Source organism: Lonchura striata, chromosome 29 (genome assembly GCF_046129695.1).
Source record: "Lonchura striata isolate bLonStr1 chromosome 29, bLonStr1.mat, whole genome shotgun sequence".
NCBI classification, from domain to species: Eukaryota; Metazoa; Chordata; class Aves; order Passeriformes; family Estrildidae; genus Lonchura; species Lonchura striata.
The window spans coordinates 4,660,603-4,675,600 of NC_134631.1; the positions used below are offsets into that span (position 1 = coordinate 4,660,603).

Below are 14,998 nucleotides of genomic sequence, written 5' to 3' on the forward strand. Positions count from 1 at the left end.
CCAGTGCCCAGAGCAATCCCCAGCACCCAGACCTGGGCGACCACCCCCAGGAGAGACTTTCTGGATTTGTCATCTCTTCAGAGTGGTGAAAGAGTTTTGTTGTCATCTGTTGTTGTTCATTTTTTTAGTGCTGGGAAGGGTTTTGTTTGTTAAGTAAACAGGTTCTTTTCCACTTCTCTCAGAGAAAATTCTTCCCAAATCAGGTGGGTGGGGAGGGGCCGTGGGGGTTTGTTTTCTGGGGGCTCCTTCCAGAGGTTTTTCTCCCAAATTTGCCCTAAACTAGGACAAATATTTTACTGCCCATTTCGTGTCTGGAGAGAGTGAAAAAAAAAAAACCCTGTTCTAATAATATTTTGGTTCCAATTACTTTGTGTTAGTATGGAGCAGTTACTGGCTATGTTGTTTGAATTCATAGTGTCTTTTAGAGTAGAGGCCTGTATGTGTTTCTGGTCCCTAGGGTTTTTTGAGATCTTAATCCCTCTATGGTCCCTAGGTTTATTTTCTTATCCAGGAATAGCTCTGGTATTGTCCCTAATACGTAGTTTTTGCAGTAGAAGGGCACTGACCAGAATATCCATCGGGCTGTGCTAGGGTGTGATGGCTTCCAGGGGGTTTATGAAGGTGCTGAAGTCTGTTCCAGGAATGCATGGCTCATAGTCATGGTTGTGCAGCCAGTTTGTTAGAGGGGAAGCAGGGGATGAGGCTTTTCAGCCGTTGCTTTCCTTCTTCTCCTCTGAATCTCTCAGCTCCCTATTAGAGAATGTTCCGTTTCCCCTGACTGTTAAAGAGACCATCTTCCTGGTGTTTAATCTGGTAAACTTTCTCTCTACAATCTGCAGTCTCTCTAGAATGAGGGCTGAGATTTCTAGAGGGGCTGAAGAGACCCCTGACCCAGGAGTAGACCCAGGTGTGAGAAATCCTGAGTGGTGTGGGAAATGGGGGGGACGGGAATTGGCACATAGACCATTTTCCCACATTCAAATAGATTTTATTGATTTGCCTAAAGTAGGAAGGTATAAACACTTATTGGTGATAATAGATCACTTGACTCAGTTTGTAGAGGCTTTCCCTACCTTCAGGGCAACTACACAAACAGTAGTAAAAATACTATTAGAAGAGATAGTCCCCCGCTATGAACTAGCAGAAGTAATAGACTCAGACAGAGGGCCACACTTTGCCTCCAAAATAATTAAAGAAGTAGTTACAGCTCTAGGAACAAAGTGGCAATATCATACACCCTGGCATCCACAAAGCTTGGGTAAAGTGGAAAGGGTAAATGGGAAAATTAAGAAACAACTAACTAAATTGATGTATGAAACACAGTTATCTTGGGTAAAATGTTTACCTTTAGCCTTGTTAAATATAAGAATTCAGCCCAGAACCGATATTGGAATTTCTCCCTTTGAAATGCTTTATGGGATGCCTTATGACATGGATTCTCCTCTAGATCACCCTGAAATAAGTAATCAACAAATTAACCAATATGTCATGCAACTTATGAAGGCTCGAGAAGGGCTTAGAAGAGCTGGGTTACTAGTGCAACAAGCTCCTTTAGACCTAGCAATCCACAATATAAATCCAGGTGATAAGGTGTTAATAAAAACCTAGAAAAAAACCTCATTGACCCCAAATTGGGAAGCCCCCTATGTTGTTTTACTCACTACAGAAACTGCAGTCAGAACCGCCGAGAAGGGGTGGACCCATGCGAGCCGAATAAAGGGAGCGATTCCTGCTGCTGCCCAAGAGCCCTGGAGAATAACCAGCCAGCCCGGGGACCTTAAGGTCACATTTGAATTGACTGAATGGACTCAGTAAGAATTGTACGAACCAGCTGGTAGAGTGGGATGTTGGACTATGGATATCCTATAACTAATGATTTTAGAGTATATTGTACAAAGAAGGATTGTGATTGTTACCCTTTTGTATGCTATATTTGTAAAATTTGCCAGGAACGGTGGTGGGTCCATAGTTACAGAGGCACTCCTCCTAGGGGTATTTGTAAAGGTGTTATCAGTTAGAAAGAGAACTGACAGAGTCAGGCCTAAGGATTGGAGAAGAGAACGGGACCCTACCAAGGGAATCCCAAGAGTGGTGGGAGGTGTTTACTAAGGGGGCTAGGCCTGAAAATTGTTGTTTCCACTCCAATGAACCAATTCCCTTAATTGTTCAAATTATAAAAGGGAATTGCTAAAAAACTTTACCTGGGATTCGGTGTGACTCACCACAAGTGAAGGATAAAAACTGGAAATCATTCAAAAAGAGGCAACAAAAACAGAGTTTGGGTCCTCCTGAAGAATATTCTTGCTCCGAGAAGATGGTGCGCCTCACAGCCCGGAGCAACCAAGTCGGCGAGCGAGGCAGAGGGATGAGAAGCGGTGGAGGAAAGAGCCCTCAAATGGGACAATTCAAAGTATTTCAAGAACTGCCTCAAGGATACTGATCTCCCAAGGGTAAAGGTGAGCCAGGCAATAACATGTCAAAACAAACACTGGGAATGGGGAGATAATGATAATCAAACCCTGGGGCAGTTTGGACTCCACCCTTGCTGGCAAATTCTGTGCCTATTAGTTATATGTTGTACCTGGCCTGGTCAAGGGGACTATGCACACCAGCCAGTTTTCCCCAGCAGCAGCTGCAGGCAGTGACCCTAATTGAAAGGTAGGGATGGTGTTTCCTGGTTATAGAGGAACTGGTAGGGGTTGGTTGGACTCTGACCGAAATAGACCAAGGGAAAGTTGTTAAGCATAATGCCACCACTGTAGCTCCCATTTTTTTTGTTACTAATGAGGACTTGGTAAACTCTATGTGGAGATTGAGTAAACCTGAACTCCGGGCTAACTATTGGTGTCCTAGTTCCAATCGTGGGGGGGGGATATTGAAATTATCCTGGGGAATATCTGTGAGTATTAGGGCTGTAAAGCCATAGCAACCGCCTTGGCTGTCACCCATCCAGATAAATTTTTAAAGGTCTCATGGTACCCTGAGAGGTGCAAAATTCCAGAGTATGGCACTCAAGGATAAATTCTGTATAAGGGAGATTGCAGGTTATTGTTGCTACTAAGTTTAACTTTCAAACCTTGCATTTTTAATAAAATCATAGGCATTATAAAAGGAAGACTAGAGGCAGCTCATCTAATGCTTATTAGAGATGGGTACGAAGCATTGCCCAGAGATTCAAAAGCAGATAAAATCCTGGTCTTAAGGTACCAAAAGTTAAAGTGTTTTAATGAACAAATTGGTAAAGAGAAAAAGGAGGGATTGTAATAAATAAAAAGGTCTTTGTTCATCAAACGAGCATTGAAGGAGATAAGAATTTGAACGGAGGAGGGAATCTCAAGATGTGGGAGGAGAAGGAGAAAGATGGGGAAACAGCAAGTATTCTGCTTAAGAATTGTGCAGATGTAACTAGCATAGAAGACTGTGTAACAAATTATATACAAGTTAACTTTTAGGCCAAGGACCATCCGCAAGGAAGATGAGGAGCCTTCATTCTTATGACCACCAAGGGCAGAAAAAAAGACCCCCAGCAACCAATTGCACCAGTGAAGAGTACATCGAGAGAAAACACGTCAACCAGAAAAAAAAAAAGGGACTATAAAAACAAAAAGGTCAAAGGGGGAAGGTGCACCGTGGCAGAGCAGACACTCCCCGGCCACCCAGCGCTGTTCTTTTGCTTAATTCTGCTTGCTTAATAAATTCATGTTAATTGATTTATCTATAATTAGCCTCCCCAATTGAATTTGTCCATAACAAGCCTGACTAGAGAAATGAAAAAAAATTAAAGTTGGTATATTATCCAACACACATGTGCTGAGCAAGCCCCCAGCTGCTGAGTCTCAGGAGAAGGCTGAGGGAAATGCACCCACTACGACCCCTCTGCGACTCACTTGGCACCTGGTGCAGAAGTTTGGATGCCTGCAGGGGTTTCTTGTCTCCTCTGGGTGTGTTCTTCCTTCCCTCTGGGAGGGCCTTCATGGAAATTAGTTCCATTTCTCCTGCAGACCAGAGTGGCAGGGAGTCACTGCAGGCTGGTGATACTCTGATACAAGGAAACGGGTGTGCATACAAACCACGCTGTGAAAAGCCAGTGTCCGTAAGGGAGCCAGAGGAGCCCTGCATCTTTATTTGAATAAAGGGAGAGTCCATGGGGTCATCTGCTGCTGGGGTTTTCTCTCTCAAAGTTTTGGAGGACACAGCTTCCTTTTAAACTCCTGGCCACATGCTGCCCTCTTCCTTTCCCCACTGGCTGGGGTACCAGGCCAGGGGACTGCAGGGACCTTTGTACCCTCTTTTCCTTTTGCAAGGTATTAGTTCTGGTCTCCATCCAAACTGTAATAGATAGATAATGAGATGATTGGCTCTCACAATTAAGGGATGAATATTGTGTGTATCTTAAGAGAAGCTTTATTGATGTAGAGTTATGTTATTGTGATTTGTTGTTTAGATGTTCTCTGTTCTCCCCACAGTCCCCTTCCCCCCCACTCCCTATTGTTCCCACCTGGAACAGGTGGGCTTTCTAGGACAGGTAGAAAGAAGGCATGTGTGGTATTCACATATCCTTTGAACAGTGAGAGACACAGACTTTCCCAGGAAAATCCTGGGGAAGGCTGTGAGAAAGCTCAGAGAAAGAAAAACAATTATCTTCATTTGCTGCATCTGTTGTTTGGCACATGTGGAATGGAGATTGTTTACCAAAGAGGGGTTTCTTCATTGGACTCTGGTGATGGTGTTTTGATTTAATTTGACCAACTGGAGCCACTCTGTGTTGGACTGTCTCTAAGGGTCATGGGTTTTTCTTCAGGATAGCAGTAGTATAGTTTTTAGTATAGTGTAATATAGGACAGCTTAATAAATCTTTTGTTCAGCCTTCTGCAAACATAGAGTCAATGCACGTCATTCCCTGAGGTGGAGGTCCACCACAATAGGTGTCGACATATACCCCTTGCATGGGAGAGTTAGGAAAGGAAATGCTTGTTGCTGGGGGAACACGACATGACAACACCTGACCTTCAAATGCAGCTACAAGAAATAAATTCTACCAATAAAGGGCAAAGAAGGGTTGACTGAGAGACTTTGGGAGGGGCCAGGGTGGCTGATGCACCCTCCAGGAATGTGAAAGGTGAAGCATCAATCTTGAATATGAGGCAGCCACCTGGCAGGCAGCCATGGGGCAGGGGCACTTCCCAGGCCTGTTCTTCCTTATTTATCCTTCTCTTATGTTTTTGTAAATGTTTAATAAACATTTTAAAATTTTTAAAGTGAACAGTTGTTTCTCACAAAACCCAGTCCTAAGGTGAGATGGTCGTGTGTCGTGATTTGACACGGGAAAAGAATTTTCTTGTAAGAAAGAGGTCAGTCCAGTCAGGGGTCAGGTTTGGATACTGACACTTGGGGTGACCAATTGTAGGTGGACACGCCTCTGAGAACACAGAGGGGTTAAAAGCAGAACTCCCAGGAGAACTCGCTCTCTTTGGTTCCGGTCAGCGGAGAGTGCAAACCTCCCCTGCCCAGCCATGAGCTGGGTGGGGAAGGGGAAGCCATGTGGCCTGCAGAGGTAGGCCAGGGGGTGAAGGGTCTGGAACCGAGCTGGGCCAGTTCCTGTGGACGGAAGGGTGGAGAACGTCTGAGATGTCTTTGTTTCCCCCCCCCAGCCTAGAGGAAAAGACAGAGAGCCTGCAGACACCTGGGAGTTTGCTGGCAGAGGAGAAGGAGGAGGAGGGGGGAGATACCCAGCATGGGAACGGGAGACAGAGTCCTGGGCCGAGAGATTTCAGCTGTCCGGGGAGTCCGGGAATTTTAACCCTTTCCTGTGAAATGAAGGCTTTGTGAAATATTGCTCCTCTTCAATTTGAAGGAAAGAGAGACAGCCGGGGACCTCAGTTGTTAGGGAAAGAAGGTTGGGGGGAGATGATGGAGTGGCTGTTGGCTGGACTCTTCTTGTCAGCCATAGACTGAACCAACTTCTCCAAGAGAGACTGCATTTTAGGGGGATGCAATGGTGAGCCAAGAAACTCCTCCAGCAAATACCAGTTCAGGGATGAACAGAGGTCAGCGGAGGAGGGTGTGATGATGCTCTCCATCTTCAGAGAAGAAGAGAAGGTGATCTCTGTTCTTGGACCCCTGGCCTCAGGGGAAAATGGGGGGAACTGTAGTCCCAAAATGAGACACTGGACTGTTGTTCCTGTTGGTCCTTGGCAAAGCATCCTTAAAGGGGCCCTATAAGCAGTCTCTGTCCATGCACGGTGGTGAGAGCACTGTGACATGGAGAGGAGAGTGTCAGACTGGCTTGGTGTGTTTGGGCGGTGCCATGTATGACATGGAAAGACAAGAGGTGGCATCTGTGTTTCCTGGGGGTCTATGGTGCAAGGGAGACTCCTCTCTCCCCTGATGGACTCGGTATTGATTATGTGGAAGGGTGAAGACTTGATTAAGGGTCCAATCGTGTCTCGCTGTGGTTTGTTGGAGGTGGGTGGTGGGAGGAGGAATGTTTTGAAAGGTTTTCATTTCAAATTTTGTGTGTGTTTTTTTTTTCCTCCCTTTTTTTCCCCTTTTATAGTAGTAGTAGTGTAATAAAGTTTTCCCCTTGTTATTAAGTTTGGCCTGCTTTGCTCTGTTCTCAATCGCATTTCACAGCATTCAATTGATAGGTTACATTTTCATGGGGGCACTGGCATTGTGCCAGTGTCAAACCATGACATCGTGTTACTCCTGACAGGAATGGGCTCCCTGCAGTTCGAGCTGTTCTGCAGCCGGTGCTTTTCCGTACCCTGCTTTGCACTTCAGGTGGCAGATGCCTTGGGCAGGTTACTCCAGACACACGAGAGGGCCAGGGCAGGCCCAATCCCTAAAGCTCTCACAGAGCTGTGCTTGACTCCAAATTATGTAAGCATGAAACGGATTTTAAAGACTTGTCTTGGTTCGACAAGACAGGAATCTGCGAAGGAGGGCTAAAGCCTCCTGTGCAATGGAGAAGGCAAACCCCCTCCCTCTGAATTACTAGGAGTTTTAAATCAAAAGGCTCTCAGGCAAAGATATGGGAATGGGAGTAACAATTCTTTACTAGGAGAAAACTAGACAACAATTTAAAAAGGCAAATGCAATCGGTACAAACAAAACCAGTGAAAAAAGTCCAGAACCTGAGGATTTGGGGTGCCAGTAGCAGTCCTGCTGGGACGATTGCTCCCCTTGCAGTGATTGATGAATTGCAGCTGCAGTGGTGATCTTTTGAAGGGTATAGTTTTCCTCTGAAGATCTGGTGGCAGTGGGGCCGGTCTTCCTCTGCGCCGGGGTTGCCTCCAAGCTCCGCCGCCGTCGCCTCAGCGCGCTCCGGCTGCTTCTCTGCGAGTGCCGCCGAAGAGAGCTGCTTCTCTGGCAATCCCCCAAAGTAAAGAGCTGCTTCTCTCGGAGTCCCGCCCAGAGAGCTGCCTCCTCTCCCCAAAAAGCTACCCCTTTAAACAATAATAGAGTGCTTGGCTTCCCCCTCTGGGTGGGACCCCTCACGGTGTTATATTTACCAGCCCTGCATTGAATCAGTCAATGGCCCACTAACAAACCATTACCTCTTAGGAGCAAAACCGGTTCTTGGAAAAGATAACAAAACCTGTCCAACAGGTTTGCCTTCAACAGATGGCAAATAGAATACAAGCTTATCTTACAACCCAGGACAAGACTGTAGCACATCTGCAGATTCAAGGGACAGTAAAGCCAGTGCTGCACCCTGAGAAGTAAGTCCACAGTCTGAGTCGTTGATGTCATTTAACTAATTTGCAGTTCATTGTGATGATGATGCTGATAGTATCATAGAACATTTCCTTTTTTTTTTTTCCTCCCCCAAATAAAATGGTGCCATTCAGCTTCTGGAGAAAAGAACTCTCAAAGGTGCAGTTTGGCAGTCATGGAGGCAGAGGTGGGGGAGAGACAGATATGCCCTGGAGGGATGCTCTGGTGGGCTCCAGCATTTAAACAAGCTACTTTGATACAAAGACTGGGCCATTTTCAATACTAAATGGCTGCATTAAATGGTTTTCCAAGCCTTATGCTGGCCAGAAAGATTTTAAAGCCCATGGGAGTTTAGCCTCCATGAGAAAGGCAGCATCAGTTCCTGTGCCAGGTGAGACATAGTGTTCAAAAGCTCAGCTTGCGTCTAGAGAAGCCACCAGCCTACTGTAAGCAAGGCCAGAAAGCTTCTCCAGTCCTGCTGAGCGGGTGTGGCAGAGCTGTTGTGTTTTACAGCAGCTCCATGGCAGAGCAGCAGCTGCAGGAGAGGGCTCAGGACAGGCTTGGGGGGAGCGGGGCGGCAGGAAGCTGAGCGAAATCTCCGCTCTATGACTGACGAACTTTGTGCAGAAGCAAACAAAGATGGTGACTTGTAGAGGTTCCTGCTGTGCTCAAAGTTTGCCTCTGAAGTCTGAGAGGTGAGCTTGTCAGGAATCCCAGCAAACATCAGGGTAAAGGTTTTAGATTAGTTGTTGTGATTAGGCACAAGTGTCCAGTGAGAAAAGAGCCTCTGAAGCAGGCTGTGAGTCATAGGGTGTCTTAGGTTTTAGTAAAGCATAGATCACCAATTAAATACAATTTTAATTTTTATTCTAGAAATGTAAAAATATTCTAAGTTTTTCTGAATTCTAAAACTACTTTGAAAAATATAGAACTGCTGTGGGAAAAGGGACAAAATATTTGGAGAATTCTCTATGAAAAATATTCCTAAATCTTGCAAAACGAAAAATAAAGGCAGTAGCTGCTGGTCTCAGGAGCCCGAAGCCCAGCTGCTGCCTGCCCAGCACTGGCTGTGCCCAGACAAGCAGCTCCGCCAGTGCTGGTGGTAGCAGCCAGGGACCAGAGCTGAAGCCCAAAGATGCTGCTGGAGTCAGAGCATACACTGGCAGGAGGGCTGCACCTCCTGTCCTGGCTGGACACCAGGGCCAGCACCTTTGGGGACTGAGGGCTCTGTTATAGGTGGCGGCAGCATGTCCCCAGCAGTAAGTGGGTAATGCAGCTCTGGAAGGGCTGTTGGAAACTGGCTTGGGGACGGCTGATGACAGGCACAGGTCTCCGTGGCTGAAGTCTTTGTCTGGTCTTGTGAAGCTGCAGAGGCGCTGCTGTGGAGAGAGGAGTGGCTGAGGCCCCAGCTGCCAGTGGCACACAGGGACCCTCCTGCACAGCAGGGCCCAGAGCTGGCAGGGCTCCCCAGCACGGCTGGAGCGGCTGGCACACCTTGGCCCAGCTGCACAGCTGCCCCTCAAGGCCCCGGCGAGCAGGGGACGGCTCTGGGCAGGCTCCCTGGCCAGGAGCAGCCCCAGAGCGCCTCTGCCTTCCAGGGGCAATCTTGTCCCCGCTCCTTCTCCTGCCCACCTTGCTGTGCCTCTGCCCTGTGCCCCTGGGGCTGCTCCTGGCCAGGCAGCCCCAGGGGAAGCCAGCACTGGCTGCAGCCCCAGCGGCCCCCCAGGACAAGGCCCAGCAATGAAGAGGCCAAGGAAAGCACTGGGCATCAGCAGAACCCTCAGCAGAGTGCTTTGGGCAGCCATGGACTGGCCACAACTCCACTGCAGCCTGACTGTAAATGTTTCCCATCTACATTAGACTTTTAAAAGAAACTGTTTGAGGGAAAAATGATGAAAACACTCACTGTTTTCTCTTCCAGTAACACCAGATTCCAACACAGGGCAATATGAAGATAAGCTCCAAAAACAGCAGACCTGCAATTAACTGTAGCACACAGTGTGTTTCCCAATAGCAGCCACTTCTGAGGCTGTTCTGGGCATCGGGAACAGGTGTTGTGGGGCCGGCTGCATCTGTGGGAGCAATGGGGAGCGTGAGCCCGCGCTGTGCTGCACTGCTGAGCTGGCAGCACGGTGCATATGGCCAGGATGTTCTCTGTTTGCCCAGAGCTGGGGCCTGCAGGCACCTTGCCGCCCCTTGGCACAGGCTGTGCCTCCCAACACAGCCCAGCAGGCCGGGAGGAGAGCCCGGGGCCAGCGCAGCTGCTTGGGCCGTGGCTGCTTGGAGGGACAGGGGCCAAACCCATCCCTGAGCAGCCCCTGCCAGCCCTGGCCCTCCCTGCCCTGGGACAGCTCCCCCAGCCCCAGGGGACAGAGCCAGGCCCTGTCAGGACCCAGTGCAGCCCCTGCCCAGCCGGGAGCCAGGGCTGGCTCTGGCCCTGGGCTGGCTGCAGGGCTCCCGCTCGGGGCTGCTCCTGTGCCTGGGGCCTCTGGGCACTCAGGGTGGCTGCGGGAGCAGCTGCAGCGGGAGGGACGTTGGTGCAGAGTCCCGATTCCCCGGGGCTGCCAACGAGCTCCAGAGGCCTGGAAGCCCAGGCGCCTCCAGCTTTGGCTGCTGCCGGGCCGTGCAAGGGCAGGGCCTGGGGGAAGAGCTGCTGCCACACAGCCCCGCCGAGGGCTGAGCCCGGCTGAGCCTGGCACAGCAATCACCTCCTGTGCCTGTGCCCGTGCCTGGCATCGCCTTCCTTCCTGCAGCAGAGGCTGGCACTGAGCCACTCCTTCCTCCGGGTTGTACCGCCTTCTGCAGAGATGTTTGGTCCATTACTTGGAAAAGGAAGGGAGACAACTGGATTAGATGGAACCATCCATCATTAAGGGAAGTGGCACCTTCAGGGGGCAAAGGTTTTCAAAGTCATGGTTAAGGATCAGAAAAACATCTGGGAATTGGCACTGGGCCAGGGCCCTCCCTCCATCGAGCATCTGCCAGGCCTGAGCAGAAGTCATAAGGGGATGGCCCAGGGCGAGGGCACACACGTGCATGATTCTGTCCTGGCACCTGCATTGATGCCCCTCTGGCCGAGCTTTGGGCTCTGAGCTGGCAGCTCTCACAGGGGGAAAGGCCTTGACCTACCCTCAGCATCTCCCAGAGGCTCCATCCTGAACGTGGGTTGGGAAGCCAGATCACTTTCACTAGTAGGGTTATCTGCAAAGAAAGGCAGGACAGAACATCTCCTGTGATGACACTGTAGGAGATCCTCAGGCTGCACCCAAGGCTCAGCCCCAGGGCCCAGCCCTGGGCTCGGCTCCTTCCCTCTCTGCTCTTCTCTGTGGCTGCACAGAGCACACGGAAGGACAAACTGGCATTGCACACAGGAAGAAAACTGACAGCTAAATGCTCCTTCCTCCCACTGACAGTGATCCTGTGGGATCACTCAGGGCTCTAGAAGGGAGCAGGTCAGGGCTTCCCAATCTCAACAACCTTCAGGCTCTTAAGGGAATGGCACATGATTGAGCTCTTGCAAAATGGACATTGATTGTTCCTTCAGGAAGAGAGACATTGAGAGTTTGCCTCCAAAATTCTCCAAGGATTTCAAACTGTCTTGTGCTAGGCCTCCCAGATAAGCCATGTCACGCTCCCAGTCTATACAGAAGCACAGATCAGAAGCATTTCCATGGTGTTCTGGGATCTCCCTCTGCCTTTGGGAAATGGGCACTGCAAGGGGGTCAGGTAAGGCAGTGGGAGCCAGACGTGAATGGCCACGGCCAAAGCTGCACAGGGGCCTGGAGAGCCCTGCACTGGCTCCTGGTCACTCTCCACCCTCTTTGCAGGCCCTGTGCAACATCCCTGGAGGGGTTGCTGAACCTGCCCGGGGCCCATGGTGGTTCTCTGACTCACACAGAGGAAACCCTCACTAATTTCCTGAGGAAATGTGCAGCAGGCAGTGCCACAACTATTCCTTCCTGCCTATCTCTGCTCAGTCAGCTCAGACCGGCCAAGGAACAGTCAGACCCTCTCACACAGGTCAGGGCCTTGGAAAAGAGCTTCTGCCACACAGTCTCAGCAAGGGCTGAGGCCAGCACAGCAATTACCTCCTGTGCCTGTGCCCATGCCTGGAATTTCCTCCCTTCCTTCAGGAAATGCTGCCTTCCATAGAGCGTCTCTGTCCATCCCTTGAGAAAGGAAGAGGCACAGGTGAATCAGATGGAAGCATTCCACATCAGGAGGGTGGAAACTTCAGGAGGCAATCCTTTTCAAAGACATGGATAAGGATCAGGAAAAGGCCCAGGCTCCTGGGGCTGTGACAGGGCTCTCTCTTTTCCAAACCGCCAGCCCTCCTGATCTTCTGGGGACTGGGAAATTGCAGGGGACATCAGGGTGTGCATGGCCCGTGGCGAAGTTGGGGCTCCCTGTCAGCTGGTGCCAAATGCCTTCCTGCAGAGGCTGGGGAGAAGCTGCAGCCAGGCCAGCCTGGGAAACAGCCCTGCAGGGCATGAGAGCAGCAGCGGGGCAGCGAGGCTGCCATGGATCCCTTCCCGCTGTGCCGGGCACGGCCTATCCAGATGTGCAGGGAAAGCCCCCAGCTGCTGAGTCCCAGGGGATGGCTGAGGAAATGCACCCACCTTGTCCTGCCTGAAGCATTTCCTTCAGCATTTGCCTCATGTTTTTGGATGGCTCATGGGGTTTCTTGCATCCTGTAGCTTTGTCCTTTCCTGTCGGAGGACCTTAGAGCAAAACAATGCCATTTCCCAGGAATGGATCCCACAAAACCAGTGCCCAGCCCGTGGGATCAGCAGGGACACACTACTCACCCCTGCGATGGGAGCTGGGCTTGCGAGCAACATCCACCAAAGGACCCAGGAAAGTCCTCCCGGCAGCCACACCTGTAACTCAACAGCCACAGAAGCTTCTGTCATCTCTGCAGATCGGCACGGGCAGCACTGAGCTGCAGGAGCAGTGAGGGGATGGCCCAGGGCGAGGGCACACACGTGCGTGATTCTGTCCTGGCACCTGCAGTGATGCCCCTCTGGCCGAGCTTTGGGCTCTGAGCTGGCAGCTCTCACAGGGGGAAAGGCCTTGACCTACCCTCAGCATCTCCCAGAGGCTCCATCCTGAATGTGGGTTGGGAAGCCAGATCACTTTCACTAGCAGGGTTATCTGCAAAGAAAGGCAGGACAGAACATCTCCTGTGATGACACTGTAGGATATCCTCAGGCTGCACCCAAGGCTCAGCCCCAGGGCCCAGCCCTGGGCTCGGCTCCTTCCCTCTCTGCTCTTCTCTGTGGCTGCACAGAGCACACGGAAGGACAAACTGGCATTGCACACAGGAAGAAAACTGACAGCTAAATGCTCCTTCCTCCCACTGACAGTGATCCTGTGGGATCACTCAGGGCTCTAGAAAGGAGCAGGTCAGGGCTTCCCAATCTCAACAACCTTCAGGCTCTTAAGGGAATGGCACATGATTGAGCTCTTGCAAAATGGACATTGATTGTTCCTTCAGGAAGAGAGACATTGAGAGTTTGCCTCCAAAATTCTCCAAGGATTTCAAACTGTCTTGTGCTAGGCCTCCCAGATAAGGCATGTCACGCTCCCAAGTCTATACAGAAGCACAGATCAGAAGCATTTCCATGGTGTTCTGGGATCTCCCTCTGCCTTTGGGAAATGGGCACTGCAAGGGGGTCAGGTAAGGCAGTGGGAGCCGGACATGAATGGCCACGGCCAAAGCTGCACAGGGGCCTGGAGAGCCCTGCACTGGCTCCTGATCACTCTCCACCCTCTTTGCAGGCCCTGTGCAACATCCCTGGAGGGGTTGCTGAACCTGCCCGGGGCCCATGGTGGTTCTCTGACTCACACAGAGGAAACCCTCACTAATTTCCTGAGGAAATGTGCAGCAGGCAGTGCCACAACTATTCCTTCCTGCCTATCTCTGCTCAGTCAGCTCAGACCGGCCAAGGAACAGTCAGACCCTCTCACACAGGTCAGGGCCTTGGAAAAGAGCTTCTGCCACACAGTCTCAGCAAGGGCTGAGGCCAGCACAGCAATTACCTCCTGTGCCTGTGCCCATGCCTGGAATTTCCTCCCTTCCTTCAGGAAATGCTGCCTTCCATAGAGCGTCTCTGTCCATCCCTTGAGAAAGGAAGAGGCACAGGTGAATCAGATGGAAGCATTCCACATCAGGAGGGTGGAAACTTCAGGAGGCAATCCTTTTCAAAGACATGGATAAGGATCAGGAAAAGGCCCAGGCTCCTGGGGCTGTGACAGGGCTCTCTCTTTTCCAAACCGCCAGCCCTCCTGATCTTCTGGGGACTGGGAAATTGCAGGGGACATCAGGGTGTGCATGGCCCGTGGCGAAGTTGGGGCTCCCTGTCAGCTGGTGCCAAATGCCTTCCTGCAGAGGCTGGGGAGAAGCTGCAGCCAGGCCAGCCTGGGAAACAGCCCTGCAGGGCATGAGAGCAGCAGCGGGGCAGCGAGGCTGCCATGGATCCCTTCCCGCTGTGCCGGGCACGGCCTGTCCAGATGTGCAGGGAAAGCCCCCAGCTGCTGAGTCCCAGGGGATGGCTGAGGAAATGCACCCACCTTGTCCTGCCTGAAGCATTTCCTTCAGCATTTGCCTCATGTTTTTGGATGGCTCAAGGGGTTTCTTGCATCCTGTAGCTTTGTCCTTTCCTGTCGGAGGACCTTAGAGCAAAACAATGCCATTTCCCAGGAATGGATCCCACAAAACCAGTGCCCAGCCCGTGGGATCAGCAGGGACACACTACTCACCCCTGCGATGGGAGCTGGGCTTGCGAGCAACATCCACCAAAGGACCCAGGAAAGTCCTCCCGGCAGCCACACCTGTAACTCAACAGCCACAGAAGCTTCTGTCATCTCTGCAGATCGGCACGGGCAGCACTGAGCTGCAGGAGCAGTGAGGGGATGGCCCAGGGCGAGGGCACACACGTGCGTGATTCTGTCCTGGCACCTGCAGTGATGCCCCTCTGGCCGAGCTTTGGGCTCTGAGCTGGCAGCTCTCACAGGGGGAAAGGCCTTGACCTACCCTCAGCATCTCCCAGAGGCTCCATCCTGAATGTGGGTTGGGAAGCCAGATCACTTTCACTAGCAGGGTTATCTGCAAAGAAAGGCAGGACAGAACATCTCCTGTGATGACACTGTAGGATATCCTCAGGCTGCACCCAAGGCTCAGCCCCAGGGCCCAGCCCTGGGCTCGGCTCCTTCCCTCTCTGCTCTTCTCTGTGGCTGCACAGAGCACACGGAAGGACAAACTGGCATTGCACACAGG

At 51.1% G+C, this 14,998-nt stretch overlaps 1 protein-coding gene across 1 annotated transcript in view; it reads right to left on the minus strand.

Moving 5' to 3' along the window:
• The window catches only part of LOC144247624 (uncharacterized), a 1,666,419-nt gene that overhangs the window by 359,439 nt on the left and 1,291,982 nt on the right, over positions 1 to 14,998 (minus strand). The window contains exon 15 of the mRNA XM_077788932.1: positions 1,174 to 1,178. Within this exon, the coding sequence (XP_077645058.1) occupies positions 1,174 to 1,178 (5 nt within the window). The remainder of the gene's footprint in view (positions 1 to 1,173; positions 1,179 to 14,998) is intronic.